General features: G+C 42.9%; 1 protein-coding gene across 1 annotated transcript in view; it reads left to right on the plus strand.

The window, feature by feature from the left end:
- Nucleotides 1-18,327, plus strand: part of PCNX2 (pecanex 2) — a 109,696-nt gene extending 91,369 nt beyond the window's left edge. Inside the window, exons 29-35 of the mRNA XM_083433868.1 lie at nt 407-510; nt 6,414-6,558; nt 7,267-7,497; nt 8,378-8,652; nt 9,919-10,097; nt 15,258-15,718; nt 17,157-18,327. Coding sequence (XP_083289994.1) covers nt 407-510; nt 6,414-6,558; nt 7,267-7,497; nt 8,378-8,652; nt 9,919-10,097; nt 15,258-15,718; nt 17,157-17,330 — 1,569 coding nt within the window. The 3' untranslated portion in view covers nt 17,331-18,327. The remainder of the gene's footprint in view (nt 1-406; nt 511-6,413; nt 6,559-7,266; nt 7,498-8,377; nt 8,653-9,918; nt 10,098-15,257; nt 15,719-17,156) is intronic.
- The last annotated feature ends 758 nt before the right edge of the window (nt 18,328-19,085 follow it).

Below are 19,085 nucleotides of genomic sequence, written 5' to 3' on the forward strand. Positions count from 1 at the left end.
CCTTTTCCCCTCTCGCCCATGAGCCGATGGCAGTTCTCTGACAATGGTACTTGTTTTCCAGTGAGAAAAGAGGCTCTTGGGCTGACTCCAAAGAGCTCCTTCACTGAATTGGTTGTAAGAACTGGGGAGAAAAATGGAGGAGAAACATGATGGTAACATTTGAGAAAGCAGAAAGTGTTGGGAATGGAGAGAGAGTATGTATCTTGTTAGCTACCGGGCATGACCTGCTGTGGAACTGATCTAATGCACCTTACACTGATATGTTATGAAATTAAAGGACTTTAGTCACAAAGACAACGGTGATGCTTTTTCTGCATACTTACATCAAAGCACAGTGGGTTGTTGCACCGGCAATGTTCCCCCGCCCCCATTTAGGATTAACTGAAAACTTTTAACTATTTTTCAGCCAATAGAGTGTGATGAAGATTCTCCTCTGGTAACTCTTTCCTTTGCCCTGTGCATTTTGGGTAGGAGAGCACTAGGAACAGCATCGCACAATATGGCCATCAGGTAATTTTATACCAATGCCGTGGGAAGTATGGATGTAATAGTTTGCTGGTTTTTCATTTATCATTAAATTCTGTAGGGGTAGTGGAAGAAAGGAAAAAACCCGAGAGATAGGTGTAAAATCATTTGTAAAGGAAATGGTTACAGTTACAAATGGCAGCATTTGTTACTTAGTTGTCCCTAATGAAACAAAACTTAATGATTATCTTGAGAGTTAATTTCACCAATGAAACCAAAATAGCCAGATGAATTGGCAGAATTGGAAAAAGATTGTGTCCTTTTTGCTTTGGTGATTTACAGTGTAAATATTGCATGTTTATCTGAAAAGTACATCCCACAGTGCTCAATGGAGCTTTTTCCCTAATAATAACTGTGTATAAGATTGTAGCACTAAAAGATTTTCCCCTGTTGTGCAGTTCAGACCATACCTCACCTTTGTTGTTCCATGTTCCAAGACATGGTTCATTCACAATATGGTGGTGGCGTTTTTAATGAAAAATAGATAATTGGTTAAGTCATACTTTGGACTCACCAACTGATCTAGTGTGCATTTGAAACACCCAAGTTCCCATCCACTATAAAAGAGAGAAAAGTGGCGGGCATTTTATACACCTCCCTTTTAATGTTTAATGTTTCTTCACAAGGGGGACAGGTTCCTTTAATTTAAACCTCTCTTCAACAAACATGTTGAAGTAGCAGAACCTCTTAGTTCACACATTGCCTTCACATGATCTGGGGTGCAATGGAACATGACGTGCACAGCGCAATGATATTCAGAACCACCACACTTCCCCTGAAGCTGAATTCTTCAGGAGAAGTTGTGTGCTTTAAATTTGGGGTAACTGTGGATGTGACATGGAAGGAAATGCAGCTGAATTTTCCCTCTTGGCTGTTGGGGAAGAGGAGGGGGAGCACATGATGAGTCAAAGTTGACTAGGGCTTATTTGTGCTCATGCACATTAATTAAAGCCCAATCTAAGCTGCCAATTATTCCTAGTGCCCTACATGCATGGCACTAGGTGGCCGTGGCTTCCCCACATGGCCTTCTGAGCCAAATAGGGAGGCTTGGCAGGCCAAATTTAGCCTATGAGCCAGAGGTTCCCCATCCCTGCAATAAACCATGGTTTCTCAGGAGATGTGGATGCAGCCAATAAAATAATGCCATTTTGACGACTCTGCCATGCCTATACTTCACATGTGTGTGGATGGGAGCTGGGAACTGCAGATAGTGGAGGGTCTCATCTGTCCCTTATCACATTGGCATCAGGGCTGTGTATAAACCCATGACTCACCGCTAGGCCGTATGCCAAGAAGAGATTGGTTTTATTATGTACAGTAAAGTTATGTAGTATTTAGCAGACAACAAGTAAGACCGGGCCTTTTATGTAGCTTGTTTCATGTTGATGCTACATTCATTTAAAAGCCATTACCGTTTACGAGGCAAAATGCATATTTAGAGAGCAACGCTGAGCTGTATGCTACTACATACAAAGTGAAGTTTACATTATATGTGTACGCTGGCAATTTGCATTCATTTACACATGAATTACCTTTAATCAATTAATGGGAAGATTTTAATGGTAAACCATGAAGGTAAATATTCTCATGCAATGTATGTAAATAACATTTCTGTTACCTGTCACTGTGAACGTCAGCAGAAGCCAAACATTATCTTTCAAATTATGCAGTACAGTTGCTAATTAAGAAGCACAGCATAGCTATAGAAAGGATGCATATCCTTCTAGCTAGACAGCCTCTTATATGACCCAGCTTAATAATAATAATAATAATAATAATAATAATAATAATAATAATAATAATTTATTATGTATACCCTGCCCATCTGGCTGGGCTTCCCCAGCCACTCTGGGTGGCTTCCAACAAAATATTAAAATACAGTAATCCATCAAACATTATAAGCTTCCCTAAACAGGGCTGCCTTCAGGTGTCTAGATCCATTATTTTTATGGCTCAATTAATGGAGGCAGTTGTGATCAATGGTAATGGGGGGGGGGTATGACCAATGAAAAAAACACATGTTTTCAAGAGGATCTGTTTTACTAGATCCAATTTCTATGTCCTATTCTCTCTTTTGACTCATGTCTCACCCCGTTTTCTTCCCATTGACCATTTCATTTCCTTCTCCCACTTTGCCCCTCTTTCCAACTTACCTCTCTGTTGCTCCTCTTTCTGTTCAGTTGCTCAGATGCCAATCTGAGGAACCCCAAAAAGGAAGTGGGAAGGAGTTCTGCTCTTCCTACTTCAGCTTTGTGCAGCTCTTAAAAGGGGGAAAGGTAGCCACCCTCACCACTTTATGATAAAGGGGGCAGTCAGCGGGGGCTGGGCTAAGCTCAGAGTCTTTTTGGGCACTGTTGCCCCATGGGCATCACATTGGAGACCCCAACTTAAATTGGTGCAGAATGCAGTGTCTAGAACACTTGTGGAGCTCGGTGGTTTGCTCATATTACACCTGCTCTTCGCCAATTACATTGGCTGGTTTCCCCAGGCCCAATTTAAGGCATTAAACTTAAATGGTTTGGGACCAGGCTATCTGAAGGACCACCTGAACTCTGGTCCAGAGGTGAGAGCTTTCAGGTTAGTTAGTATAAGGGACAGGCCCTTTCCTGTGGCAGCAGCTCCATATCTGTGAAATAGCCCTCTGCAGGGAAATGTATATGGCCTCTTTTTTGTTCACCTTTTATTTTATTCCAGTCTGTATTTAGTTAATTTTTAGTGCTGGGGTTTTATAATGGTTTTGTTTGCTACTGCTATTTTTAATGTTATTGTACTTTAATCATTTGGATTTTTAGTGTATTGTGAAAGTTACATGATTATGTTGTAAAGCACCTTGTGAGGATAAATATCCTGAGAAGAAGATTAAAAACCCATTAAATAAAATAAAATAAATTGGCCAACAGGCCAGAAGAAGAAGAAGGGCCCTGAGGGAGGTTTTGAGATTAAGAAAGCTAGGAAAATTGCAATATAACCTTATTAAAGTCTTCCCAAGAATGCATGTTAAACTGAGGAAATGCAATAGATTTGAACTAATAGATCTGCCATACATCGAAAAGAGAAATTTAGACAGTTTCGAGTAACAGCTTTGGTACAGTCATAAAATTTGCATATTTTATTTCATCTCTGCTTTCATAACCTGATCTCATCATATGGCACTGAAAGACATATAAAATATTTAAAATAATGGAGCTGTGTAATTGTCTCCTACTATTTTGCTCCTAATGTGAATCTACTTTGCTGTTAAGAAGTTCAAGTTGCTGAACTGGCTGTTTGCATTTAGGCAGACTGAGCCCTCGATGCATTTCTATAATAAGCTGAATTATTCCCGGTAATTGTGAATGTGGGTCCAATAAAAGCTCTCACCCAGAGCTCTATTGTTGCAGCCAATGTCTTGTGCCACTGTTACCATAGCTGTTAATGTTATTAGTGAGATGATATTAAAATGCACGTTCCTTAGTAATAAATCCAAATCCCACTTTATACAAACCCAGCAAATAAGCTGTTGCCTTCTCTGCGATCAGTAGTACATTTTCTTCTGGTCCTAGTACATCTGCAGATGGGCAGAATATTTTAAGGGATTTTGGATGCCCATGTTTCCACCACCACTTGGAACAATTGCCGGCTCATCCACCTCCCCAAGCTCAGTGGTGGCAGCACTGGCAGAGAAAACAGAAACATTCCATGTTCAAATCAGAAGCCCGGATGGCTTTCATAATTCTGGGACTGTTCCTGGAAAATTGGGGCGCTTACAGGGTATGCACAGTACTGTCATGTGACTTCCATAGAAAAACAGGAAGCAGGCTTATACTGAGTCAGACGATTGGTCCCTCTAGCTTAGTAATGTCTGCTCTGACTGGCTGGTTTCTGTGAGGAGCTTTTTTCAGCCCTTCCTGGGACCTGCAAGCAAAGCAAATGTTTTGCCCCTGAACTATGGCCCTTCCTGACTTTGACAAACATTAAAGTTGTGTGAACACTCTCTTTGTTACTATGTGCTTATGATGTCCGTTGGACACTCAAAAGCTTTGCCTGTGCCCAATACAGTGGTACCTCTGGTTACGGACATGATCCGTTCCAGGGTGCCATTCACACCCCAAAAATTCTGTAACCAGAGCGGCGCTTCTGCGCATGTGTGAAGCGTGATAGAGCGCTTCTGCGCATGTGCGAACCACCCAGAATGCTTTTGCTCGTGCGCACGTGGCGAAACGCAGAAGTAAACACTTCCAGGTTTGCCATGTTCTTAACCCGAAAAAACGCAACATGAAGTGTTCGCAAGAAGAGGTATGACTGTATATGTGAGCTTTTCCATTCATGGTCAGTGCTGAAATAGAGCAGTCTTTCAAGAAGCTTTCCTCCTGCTGCTGTTTGTCAGTTTTAATAGTATGCTAGCAGAAACAAAAAATAGCAGCATTGTTTTGAAGCTCTGTAAGAAGAACAGAGAGTTTAAGAAAGTGCCCAGTCAAACCTCACTTTCAATACAGCACTGCTACTTTCGGTCTATACACTTTTTTTTCTACTCCTGAATATAATTAAAAATGCTCCGCTATGTGGGCAGTTCACATTTTATTTAATTAAAAAAGAAAAGGAAAGAGGAAGAAAATTCTGAATGGTAATATATATAAAAAAAGAACTTCTAACATCCTCTCCAAGGACGCAATCAAAAATACGCTCTTGTAAAAATGGTAAAACCATGTCAGGTAGACGAAGCAACATCCTGTGGGGTTGAAACCAATGCTCCAAGGTCTAGTTCTGGTTTCCTGAAAAGCATAACCTAGTTTCCTGGAAAACATGCTTCAAGGCAACTGCATAAGTAGTTTTTACTTTTTTAAAGAATAATAAACTCATGCAAACATCTGTTCTTTGAGTCTGAGGGGGATTGCAGCTCAGCGGAAGAGCTCGCACTTTGCATAGGGAAGGTCCCAGGTTCAGTCTCTGGCATTTGCAATTATACAGATCGGGTAGTGGGGAACGGGTCAGAAACTTGGGAGAATGGCCAGTGAGAGCAGGCAATGCTGGGGGTAGATTGGCAAGGCGTCGGCCCTAAGGTTCAGCTGGTCCAGCGTGAGTCTCTTAATCTCAGGTTTGGGGGGTTCAAGCCCCACATTGGGCAAACAATTCCTGCATTTTAGAGAGTTGGACTCAGTGGCACTTGTGGCCCCTTCCAGCTCTATGGTTTGAATACAAGGCAGCCATTAGTGAAGGGTCTCCTCTGCTGCTATCAGGTCCTTAGAAGGTTAGCATTTTCTCACATATATAAATCCCAGGCATTCAGGACTTTATATGTCAACATAAGAACCTTAGATTGAGCCTGGTAACACCAGTGCAAATCCTGAAATATGGGTGCCAGTGGAGACTGGTCTGCTTGGACAAAAGGAGCACAGCCAGTCTCATTCTGCCCTCAGCCAGCCACCACTTGCCTTCCTGCCTTCTTAAATCCAGTACCGGGGATGGTACTTCCTGGGGGTGGTACTAGCTGTCAGCTTCTACTTCCTTAGTCTACATGCTGCTATTAGAGAACTCAGCAGGGAAGAGGAAGAATGGGACAAGATGAGAATTAGCAGTGGTTCTGACTTCACTTAATATTGGTCTCCTTGCCCTATACTCTACCAGTTCCAATGGGCACCAGCCGCCACTACCAGTCAGCAATCTAGTGACAGTATTTTGCAGTTTTTTGGAGCACCTTCAAGGGCAGCCTTACAGAGAGGACACTGCAGTAGTAGAATTAGGAACTTACCACAGCATGCAAAACTGTGGCCTGGCTATCCTTGTGCAGGAAATGTCCTAGGTGGTAAACCAACTGGGCCAGGAAAAAGATACGTGCTGGCCACAGAAGCTGGTCCTCTAATGACAGTGTTGTTGGGTGAAAGAGATTAACTAACGACATTCTTCCACAGTTTAGAGTCCTTCCTCCATGGACTCCATGCCTTGTTCAAAGGAGACTTTCGGATCACATCAAGAGATGAATGGGTGTTTGCAGATATGGATCTGTTACACAAGGTTGTTGCTCCTGCCATCAGAATGTCATTGAAACTTCATCAGGCAAGTTTTCCTCGCTTTATGCCTTTCTCTAGCACTATTACCAATAATACTGTTTATATTTCTAAATATTGTTTTTATAATGATTACAATATATGGTAGCTGTAAAAAGGAGGCCCACAATTCTCTCAAATGGATCAATAAAACACAACAGTGCAGTTGTGGTTTCCTTAAACATTTTTTCTGTAGAACTAAAATGATTTCTCCTATACTTCTTGAGCCTTCTGCCTACATGCAAACTCACCAGTTACTTATTCCGCCATCACTTTACTTGTATAGTGAAATGTTGAGAACGTGTTATTAAAGCCAGTTCATTTTAGAGTGTGAATTGAGTTCAAGGTAGACTTGGATTACTGCCTATTTGTTTGCCACAGTTTGAGTCTCTGACTCGGAGTAGATGTTCAGCCCATAAACTAATCAGATTTCCTTCCAAAGCTTTCAACCGAAACTTTTCAGATCCATTTCAATCCTCAGGAGATTTCAGTGGGTGTGGTTTCTGCTTTTGTCTGTGTGGTGAAGGAGATAGTAGCTGCTCTGAACTCCCTTTCCTCTAATCATGTTAATCTCCAATGAAGTCTTTTCTGAGCTGAAGTAAACAGTTTTCTGGCAAATCTCATGGGGAGCAAGATTGCATACGCTGCTGCTGCCAACAACCTCCATCTTCTTCACAGAACTTTTTGATCATAGCAATGCCTTTTCATTTAATAAAAGGACCAGTTTACCTGTCCGGATGAATATGAGGATCCTGCCATCCTTTATGAGGCAATTCAGTCATTTGAAGAAAAAGTGGTAATCTGCCATGAAGGTGACCCTGCCTGGCGTAGCGCTGTTCTCTCAAACAAAGAGGAGCTTCTCACTTTGAGGCATGTGGTGGAAGAAGGGACAGACGAATACAAAATTATTATGCTCCACAAAAGCTACTTAAGCTTCAAAGTGATCAAGGTACCACAGCTGCATGATTTTCGTTGTTTTGCTCTTATGCTCATAATATGTCTCTCTCTCTCTCTCTCTCTCTCACACACACACACACAAATAAATGAATAATGATTGCCTAAAAAGATGTCCCCTGTCATGGACACACCAATTAGGAAGGTCAACAAGAATCATATTCTCTCTTTAAAAAAGAAAAAGAAAAGAAAATACATAGGAAATCCCTGACTGCTCAGATACAACTAAGTGCAGGGCCACCTAGAGACTTAACTATATAGCGATACAAACCCACATGAGCTGCACCTCTGGAGACTACTCCCTGTGCTTCAATATAAAGCTAAGTATCTTGTGTTTCTTTCCTTCTTTATTTTATTATTATAGTAAGAAACAATTCAGGAAAGAAAGATAAAACACATATTTAAAAAAGAAAATTAACAATGTATAATCACACAAATAACAATATATGATTAACATACTGTTGAAAGTCTAGCTGTGATCAGTTCATTTTTCCTGAATATTTTATTTATCTCATTCCTGATCGTGCATGTGGTTGAAGTTTTTCTTGCATTCTGTTGCACCAATGCTTTACAGACATCAAGAAACAATCTGTTGATTTGTCTACCTTCCCTTGCCCGTCACTATATGAGTAAATGTTACTATATACAAAGAGTTATTACTTTTCCCCAGTGAAGATGGATGAGTATACGTACTGCAGTTAACAAATGGATTACCATATTATTGCCGACACATATTATTTGTTCCTGTATATATCCTGTTGAGCCTTGAAGTTGTTAAATACCATCAAAAAACAAATGCATAAAGCTTTCCTTTAAGATTTGCGCTTAAGGTGTTTTGGGGAGCATGTTGGCATATCCATATGTTTGCTTTCTAGGTTAACAAGGAATGTGTCCGAGGGCTCTGGGCTGGACAGCAACAGGAACTGATATTTTTACGCAACCGCAACCCGGAACGAGGCAGCATCCAGAACAACAAGCAGGTTTTGAGAAACCTGATTAACTCCTCGTGCGACCAGCCTCTGGGGTACCCTATGTATGTTTCCCCTTTAACCACATCCTATATAGGGACCCACAGACAACTGAAGAATGTTTGGGGTGGACCAATAAGCCTGGACAACATCAAAAGATGGTTCAGAAACAAGTGGCTTAGGTAAGCTGGTGGCACCCAAGCAGATGTTCAGTCACATCTGGAAATGAGTTTGTGTGTGTGTTCTTTTGTAGGCGGAGCAGGGCTCTCAAAATATATAAATTGCTTGGGGGACATACAGCTTTTTCCCTTTAATGTCCTTCACTCCAGCCCAGGGTTTGTGCACACCTGAGTTGGGTCAGAAGAGAAAGTTTGCTGAGTGGCCAGCCTGCCCTCCCTTTAAACAAGTGTGAAGGCTCTGTGTGCTGAACTTCTTGTTCTGTTAAAACAAAATAGAGCATCTCCTTGTTGTATTTGTGGCGTTCCTGGAGCTCTTCCTTTCAGGAATTAAAGCACGGTGCAATCCACAGGGCCTTGTGTTTACTCTGCTTATAGTATTTATTTGCCACCAAGTAAAGTTAACAGAGGACGCGGGTGGCACTGTGGGTTAAACCACAGAGTCTAGGACTTGCCGATCAGAAGGTTGGCGGTTTGAATCCCCATGACGGGGTGAGCTCCCGTTGCTCAGTCCCTGCTCCTGCCAACCTAGCAGTTTGAAGGCTCATCACAGTGCCAGTAGATAAATAGGAACCGCTCCAGCAGGAAGGTAAACGGCGTTTCCGTGCGCTGCTCTGGTTCGCCAGAAGCGGCTTAGTCATGCTGACCACATGACCCAGAAGCTGTACGCCGGCTCCCTCGGCCAGTAAAGCGAGATGAGCACCGCAACCCCAGAGTCGGCCACGACTGGACCTAATGATCAGGGGTCCCTTTTACCTTTACCTTTAAAGTTAACAGAAAAAGTTAAAAACAGTTGTAAACACATATAAATGTTTGAATGCTAATGAAACCATAAAATCTTAGAGTATAAAACTCACAAACTGAAAGTAACAACCAGAAAACAGAAGTTGATAGCAGTACAGTGCCAAACTACAGAACTTACAAAAAGATGTGGGTGGGGAAATAAAAAGTGCCTTCAGCTGGTGCCCCAAAGGCCAACGTCATCTGTGGAAGGCATTTAATTGCTGGGCTGCCGCTACCGTAAAGGCTCTGTTTTACATCTGTTCCTCTGCTTCAGTGATTCTGGTCTTGAGTCATCGTTGCCTGCTGAATTCCTTGCATTTCCTATATTCAGGTAGCTGCTAACTGAGGGAGGCTCACTGTGACAAACTGTCCTTAGTGAACAATGGAAGACTTTCCGCCTCCTCACTGCTGTGAGTCCTTTTTCATAGCCAGCTGTGGGTGCACCTGACAATTTTGGGGTTCCCTTTTGTTCTCTTGTATTTTAAACAGGATGCGGAAAGACTGCCATCCAAGCCACAATAGTGGAGGAAACCTTGAGGAAGGAGCGAGTAGAAATGGATCTTCCAGCAGCAATCCAGTTAATAATTCAAGTCAGAGCAGCAGCGCCCAGCATACGAGGAACAGCACACCCCAGCTGCAGCCATCTTTAAAAGTTGCTCAGTTTTCAGGTATTTACACTATTCGTTTATTTTACTTTTTGCTTTACAATATCTATCAGGGGGAGTGCACCAAAGGTAAGATTTGGTTCAGGACACTCTTGGGTGCTTCAGAAAGTGGGCCAGTTCAACCTGGACTGCTTTCAGGAATGACCTGCTTCTCCTTGGGTCCGAATCGGAACCCCACTTTGGAAAATCCACAGTCTTTTATATCTCCTTATTGACTTACACAGGTGTCAGGTGTGGAGGTGGTTGCCCGTGAGTAACCAGTCAGGACCTGTCTTTTACAGGTTTTATTGGTGCAAACTATTTACAGTGCAGAACCCCAAAGTTCATGTCCGTCTCAGTCACTTGCAGATTCCAGGAGTGGCCCTTTCCGGTTTCTCCCCCAGCATAAGACACCCCAAATCTCCACCTCCCCTCCTTACGTTTCACCCTTCTGCGCAAGCAGGGCGACGGAAGCAGCATGGGTGCCTCCTGGCCGGCTGGGCTAGGTGAGCCCTCCCTTCACCCAGCTGCCCACCTCCCCCTCGGCTTGGGCTCTCCATGGCATCTTCGAGCCCTCCCTTCACCCGGCTGCCCACCTCCCCCTCGGCTCCACTGGAGATGTGGCTTTCTCCACTGCCAGACAAAGGAGCTGCTTCTCAGAATCACCGAAGGCTCTCTATATCCTCCTGCATCCCTCCCCCATCCCAATGGCAGTCCTTTGACAGCAAGCAAATGAACAAATGGCTATAACTTTTTGACCAAACTGGGTGGCATTGGCTGGGTTGCTGGTCATTTCTGAGCAGTTGAAGATGGCTAAAATCAGACAAATAGGTGCAGAAATTTCTATGATACTTTCTACAAATATCTCTTTATGTGCCCTTGCAAGGATGAAATGGTCCAGTAGGAGATATTGGATTTGTTGAACCTTCAAGTTAGCTTCATTTGCTATATTTAGGTATAGATTCTACAGCTACTTGCTGAAACTTCAAGTCCTTGCCATTAATAGGCAAGGCTGGAAATGATCTTCCCATAAATGAAAACTGCAAGATTAGAATTGCTGCTGCGTCTTCTAACTTGTCCTAACTGAACACATATGACTGTTTATTCCTGTAAACTAGTGCTGGAATAATTGGGAAGGCAGGCTTAATTGCAATACAATAATCATGAGATGCCCAAGTGGGTTTAAATGTTTTTTATGACCTGAGTAGAACCAGGCACAATGGGAGTGGGTTAGATGCCTCGAAAAAGTGTCTTAAGTGTATAGGGGAGCCTTTGTTTCCTAAATGTTTGCAGATATTTGGTTATTTATGTGCAAATATGGGTGGTCTACTGTACAGCACTGCAACCATTTAATTAAAAGACAAATATGCAATATTTCTGGACAGTGGTCAGCTTAGCTGCTGAAATTGTGAACAGATGTTTGGCCACACTTGACTGTGAACATCAGGGTACCAGATTCCCTTGTTTCACTTCCTAACTGTAATTTTTTTATATAAAGGTATTAACATTAAAATAATCAACAGACCCAGAAACAGAATTTAATCCAGACTCTGAGCTTCAAGAAGCGAATGTTCAAAAAAAGGGTATTGTTGCAGCAGAGGTTTGCTGTGAAGGCCTGCATCTAATTACAGTTTAAAGTGGAAGATTCCCTCCAGTTCTCTTCCAAACTGCAGCGCTATCTGAGGATGCATGTTCAAAGGTGTGCCAGATGATTAATAGTGTTGCGCCTCTTTAATAGGAACCACAGGGCTTAGACTCGGGGGCCACCACAACCTGTCATGCCAGCTCTGAAAATAGGCTGTTTGTTATTTTAAGCAGAAAAAGTAGAAATGCTTACTGGTGCATTGCTAATAGGTGAGCAAGATGTACATCCAGTTCCGTATTGCTGATTTTAATGATTTTTTTTAAAAAAATGTTTTAAATAGTTTGTCTTTAATGATAATTTTACTGTTTTATTAATTTTTGTAAGCTGCTTTGAGGGGTTTTTTTACAATCACTTAGTATATAAATTTTATGAGTAATGTATATAAATTCACACCCCCCCCCAAAAAAAGTGGCAAGGCTACTCGTTAAACAGGAACAGCATTAACAGTATATGTGCATTACATTCCATCAGCATCCCACGAGGTTAAGTGGATTGGTTTTTATTTACCAGGAGATGACCTCACATTTGTGATGACAGCATGTACCTTGTTTTGCTACTAGTCATGTCGAAAGCCCTAAAGGGGGTTGATTCTTTCTCGGCTTAAGCATATAACCATGACCATTGGTTCAATTCCAGTTAGTGTGAATGATTTATAGATTTTGCTATTACTGGAATATTTTAATTTTAATAACATAGAATTATTCACAGAATCGTCAAGTGCATTACTTGCATATTATTATATTGCAACGTGAGCCAGTCTCTCCTTTTGACTGCTGCTGCTTTTTACTATCCAAGAACTCCTTCTTGTGACAGCAGGGAAGATTTCCAATTGCAGCTGAGGTCTGAAGTCATTTGCTCCAACCCAGACCTTTGAGTTGCTAGACTAGTAATGTTAAATTAGGATGCTTTGGCAGGTGCCCTTGGGTTGGTATTGCAAGCTGATCCAGGTACTCTGATGCAATTGTTTAGCTCAGTGTCCTGAATTAGAGCTGCATCATGAGAGCATCTCACACAAAGCCTTTGCATGGCACACATTTAAGGACCGGCTGTGTCTGCGCTGCATCGTCAGAGCAACTCCAGGTGACTTAAAGAGTTAACGGTGCTCTTTTGTTATGAGTTTCACCATCATCATAATTTTATTTGTATACCGCCTTTCCATAGTTGAAACTATGCTCAAGGCGGCTTATGACATGACGAGATTGACATAATTACAAACATGACAGAAGTCATAAAAAATGAATAAAACACATCAAAAAAGTACACAAACGAAAACAATTTCCACGTAAATCATAAGATCTAAAACTAAAGATGCAATAATAATACTCCAGCCCAAGAGTATTCAACAGCTTCAGCTTTTGTAGCTGGAGTCAGTCAGAGCTCCACTCTCCCAGGCCAGGTGGGAAAGGGTCAGCAAGAAAAGGTGCAGATCTTCCAGGGCTCACAGCCAAGATGGTCTCATTTAAAACAACACAGATAAAAATTAAAAACAATTTAAAAGCAGCTGCAGGCCTTGTGAAGCCTGTCAAGCCCTGCTCCAGGCCAGGTGGAAAGAGGCAAGGGCAGAGTTCTTCAAGCCCTCAGCAGGCAGCAGCAGCCGTCCTTAAGAGCCTGAGTTTGCTGTGCACAAGGTACCTCTGCGGCTGTTGCTTTGTTGGGTTTGTTTGCTTCCCTTCCTCCAAAAAGCTCCAAGCAGCAGCTGTCAGGTTGGTCAACTCTTATTCCCACACAACAGCCCTGTGAAGTAGGCTAAGCAGACGCACACACACACACACCCCTGAACTTAAAAGCTGAGTTGGTGTAAACCCAAGTCTCACCCATTAAAGTCCAGCACTTGAGCTCCTGCACTAGACTGGTTTTCAGTGTCCCTCCAAGTCCCTATGCACACATACCTAGAGGATGGGGGCTTCAAGAGGTGCATAGGATTGAAAATAAATTTCTTGCAGGATTGCTGAGCAAAACATGCTGTTTGTGTGCAGAGAAGCAAAAGATGACCCATAAGAATTCCTAGGAGGCTAATGACTATTACGTACAACAGGGATAAGGAAATGTTGCACTCCGGATTCTGTTAGACTCCAGTTCCCATCAGACCCAGTCAGCACAGCTGACAGTGCGGGCAGAGGCAATTCTAGGGTGGTGCGACTGGTGTGGCAGCACCGGGTGCTGCTCTGCAGAGGGTGCCACAGCAATGCTGTAGAGCAGAGCACAAGAGAATTTTAGCGTCACACAGGGCACCACTGAAACTGGAGGGCCCAAAGACCGCCACTGGTGGGGGATAATCAGAATTGTAGTTCAGCAACATGTTGGTTCCCTGTCCGTGTCTTGCAAATCTGCTAGTCCACAGTAATGGCTGTGATATCAAAAGATCTGGGCGGCGAACATTTTAATTTATTTGAATAACAGAGCCAATGTTCAGTGTTGCTTTCAAAACACAGGTATAAAAGCAGCATGGGGAAGCCACAAATGGCACATGTAAGATCCCTGCTGTTAATGTTACAGAGACATTTGCTCAAGCAGATGTTCTGGGCATTCAGGACTTGTTTGTTTATTGTCTAAACAACTTATATGGAAGAGGCAAAAGGAAACCTAGATATTACTGCCATGGTTAAATTACTCCTGCTGCTCAGTTAACCTCTTCCCAATTCAGCGAGTACAGCCAAGGCACTCCAAGGGGAAATCTTGGCTTCTCCACAGTCGTAAGGACAATTAATGTGACGAGCAGGGGACGGTGGTTCAAATAGGTCAACTCAGTACTGCCTTCTAATACCAACAATAAAGATTCACCACATTCTCAGGCCTCTCTCTTCAGAGGTCCAGCGTCATTCTCCTCAACCTTCTCTTGTTTCATGGTCTTATGCATATAGTCATTGTATTGGTAATGTTTACACTGGTGCTTTCTGTCCGCTTTTGGTGACCCTTCCCTGCTTCCACTCTGCTCCCAATACTTTCCCCTTGCTCTCATCTCATTCCATGTTTGACACTGAGCAAGCCAGCAGATGGGCAGTTGCATCTAAAATCTGTAAGGTAGAGTTATGCTTGCACAAGCCCAATTCCGAGGTAAGTCCCAACCCATTGAACTAAATGAGGGCTTAAGAGTGAGTAAACTTTCTCTGAATCAGAGCCAAGGGATTGTGTGTTGGATTGTGACCATTGGTTATAAGACTGTGTTCCTGTGCCAAAGCTGGAATCCTAAAGATACTTGGAGACTTGGGAGCGAGTCTCATGGTAATCTGTGGGATTTACTTTCAATAAAGCACAGTTAAGAACTGCTGTAAAAGTCTTGGATGTTTTGCCATGGAATTGCATTGGAATGGATGCATAGTTTGGATGATGTCACCTACTAGTTGGCCAGATTGCCAGTAGCACTATAATTTTCTGTATCCCTAAAGCTCTTTGGGATTTTCAGGATAAAAAAACGTTTAATTGTTATCCTTGGTACTTCCTACTGTGCACTAATTGGATCGAGGCGGTACATTTTGAAGGCTATTGCTGGAGCTGTCATTTCCCAAAATAATCCTTTCTTCTCTCCCTCTCTCTCACAGGCAGAAGAAAGTTCAGGAGCCAGTCTGTTCAGACACATGCTGCTTTAAACCAAAGGCCCCCTCGCTCGAGTCATTCTGGTCCCATCGTAGACAGCCACCAGCCATTCATCCAGACCTCTACTTCTGCTCACGAAATTGCCCACGGGCTTTCTGGCAGCCAGCTGTCCTTCCACAATTCAGCAACTTCCGTCTTCTCCCAGACTCCTGCCATCCCTACCCTGGGCCAGCTCACTGTGCAGGAGAGAGCTGGTGCGATGCTCCGCTCTAGCCTGGCCTCTTCCACCAGTTCAACTCTCAGCCTTTTATTTGGCAAGAGAAGCTTTTCGAGCGCTTTGGTTATTTCCGGGCTCTCGGCTGCCGACGGAGGAAACACCACAGACACCCAGTCGTCCAGCAGCGTTAACATCGCAATGGGACCGTCTGCCAGAGCAGCAAGCCGTACTATGCAAGAGACCACGCGGGTAAGAAAAGGCTACCAAAAATGCCGCTGGCGGATATTTTTCTATTGACTCGTTCACCCCAGTGCCCCACTTAGTCCACGCAAGCCTCCTCCTCGCTATGTGGAGGGTGAAAGCAATAAAGATTTTGATAAAGAGCAGTTGAGCAACTCCCTCTCTGTTGGGAACAGAACACTACTTGTATTAATATCACATCATCTGAGATTACCAGATGGAGACAAAGTAGTGGAGTATTCTAAAAGGATAATGGAGGTCTCAGAGCTGTCATGTCAAATAAGGCACGGGATGCTTTCCTCAGGAATAGATTGGCACCCTAATACTACAAGTCTGCTGTAAATTTGGCTGGCACTGTGACATTCTCGCTCCGCTTTTCCAGTCAGAAGCAACCCAAAACCCGTTTGCTAAATATGGTATTAGGACTTAATAAGCTAGTGATTTAAGGGATCCTTGCCAACACTGCCTCTTTCCCTGCTTTGTCTCGGCAAAAGCCGTATCAAAGACTGTAATGCAACAGGACTTCCATCAACGATTGCTCTGCTCTGGCTGAGGTAAAATCCCAGCCCAGAATTTACAACTTGGCCAGGATCTAAACATGAGCTTATCTGAGATGCTTCCAGGGGTGCACACGGATGCAACTGATTTTCCATTCTTCCTCCCACCCTCTGTGTGCTCCTGTGGATGGACTCTGACATCTCCAAGAACTGCTTTTTTAATTCAATTATTTATTTATTCCAGTTATTTATACCCCACTTTTTAGCTGGAAAAGCTCCCAGAATGGCTTACAAAGCAATGCAACACAGAGGCATTTGGGGCGACGGGACCAAGGTGAAAACACAGACCTAGACATCCTTGGTGCCTATTATTTATTTATATCCTGCCCTATACCCGGAGGTCTCAGGGCAGTTCACAAAACAGATCAACGATAACCCAATAATACCCCCCCCCCAAAAAAGAGCCACATTTTAAAAGGGTATAGGATGTTGATCAGGTCAACCAAAGGCCTGGTTAAAAAGGAACATTTTTGCCTGATGCCTAAAGCTGTATCATGAAGGCTCCAGGCAAACTTCCCTGGGGAAAGCATTCCACAGACAGGGAGCCACTGCAGAGAAGACCCCGTTCTCGTGTTGCCACCCTCCAGACCTCTCAAGGAGGAGGCACACAAAGGAGGGCCTCAGGAGTTGATCTCAGGGTCCAGGTAGGTTCATATGGAAAGAGGTGGTCCTTGAGGTATTGCGGTCCTGAGCTGTTTAAGGCTTTATAGGTCAAAGCCAGCACTTTGAATTGGGCCTGGAAACTAATTGGTAGCCAGTGCAGTCAGACCAGGATCAGTGTAATATGCTCAAGCTGCCCATGCAGAAGAGTGCATGCCAATTGTTCTAAAATACCATTTCAAAGGTTACTTAAGACACTGCTGACACAATCTCCTTTTCTCTTTTAAAAGCAATCGTCTGAGGATTACGAAGCAACTGACACGAGTGAATCCAGACAGCGAAGAGATCTAGGTGCTGCACATGCTCTTCTGATGAGCCACATGCTGGAATGTAGGAGAGCCAGCCAAGAGGACATGGCATTGGAAGACACAGGTTCCCAACACAGTCTTTCAGAAGAGCAGTAAAGAATCCACTTTCACCAAGGGCTAAAGCTCTGTTCACATGACATCAAAACACATCTAGCTTCACGTCCCAGACAAAATGTTAAGGTTATTCCAAGTATAACAAAAAGCAAACAAACACAACACAAAATGTAAAGTATCTATTTTTTTAATTCTTCGGTGAAAAATGTTACAATATAGAAGCAGGGTGTTCTACGATTGGCATTTAGTGCTATCCAAAAGCGCTGGGCGACGTCATCTCAAGTTCATGAAAATTCAAATGCGATCTGGGGAAAAACGTCAACAACTTGTCTTGACTTCCCCCTGAAGTGCTAATATTTTTCAGATGGAACTTGGAAAAGATTTGAGGAGGGAGCGAGAACACACATACGTAGAACTAAGACTGAAAGCAACAGAAACTCTGAATGCATCTCCGTGAAAAAGCACATCAACATCTGTCTCTTGTTGTAACCAAACAGATGATTGCATGCTAAATAACTGGCATTTTATACATAATGCATCAGAAACGATTGTTTTTTTAATTGAAGCAATGAATATGTAATAGGAGAGAAAACTGCATACCCCAACATTAGTATGCGGAATCTTTTTTTTTAAAAAAAAAGGAAAGTCAAAAGGAAGGCCTCATTCTTCTGTTTGTTTGAAGTGTTATGCAGCTGACAATTATGTGCCGCAACATATTAATCCAGAAGGTGGCCCACTGCATGCAGTCATAATGAAATAGCATATGAAAGTGCCAGGCTGCACATTGCCGTAAACCAAATATAGCCAATGCATGAAAAGCCTTCACAAAGCCAATGGTGCTCCTTATTTGCAAACAAAGCTGCTTTTTCTAAAAGGACGGCATAGCCTTGCAGTCCTAATTTGGTTGGCAGAAATTCATGCCTATTTCTGAAACCAAGAGACTCAAAAGCACTACGATGCTCTTTCACATACACAAACACAGACAAACATGTTGAATTTTTATTTTATTTTTTATTTGTAATTAAAGACTTTACAACTACCAGTGTCTGGTTCTGCTATTGTTGTTTGACTATCTCCGGAAGGACGCACAACATTTCTGCTCTTAATGGTTATGGTCTATTAGTGAAATTATCAGGAACTAAGACAAGTAGTTGATTCACAGCCAGGCAGGGGCAAAACTAGGTTTTATTTCACCCAGGTCAAACACCCAGTTTGACACAGCAGGCATACAGAGGCTGGGTGCCTCAATGGCACCCCTGTGGAGGCTTCAACAAAAACAAAAACACCTAAGCTAGTGCCCCCGTAGCTACAGCTCTGCAGCCAGAGACGATTGGAAATGTTTTGTGAGTAGGGAGCAAGTATTCACATTGCTTGAAAGCAAAACAATGTATGTTGTGGGTGTTAAGTTGTGGGCGAACATAGCAGACGACACAGCGATTCTTCAAACAGCTCTTCTTTATTCAGATGTCAGAACAGAACTAAGCTGAGGAGCTCAGTCAGCCTGCTTATATAGAGCTCCAGAACAATTGTAACTGTTGCCATTTTCTAAAACTATCCAATCACTGAACGTCACTTTTTGATCCTTCATTTGCATACAAAACTATCCAATCACTGAACGTCACTTTTTTTATCCTTCATTTGCATAACTATCTACAGTATCCCCCTGCTGGCCCAGGGTGAGGACTTCAGTACATAACACCGGGATACATGAGCAAAGCCTGGGAGGGCAAGTAAGGCAGTCATATAAGCATGTTTATTGGGCTTCTGCTGCATCACAGTGGCTTGCAACATTTGGTC

This window comes from Podarcis tiliguerta (assembly GCF_965153285.1).
Source record: "Podarcis tiliguerta genome assembly, chromosome: 3".
NCBI lineage: Eukaryota > Metazoa > Chordata > Lepidosauria > Squamata > Lacertidae > Podarcis > Podarcis tiliguerta.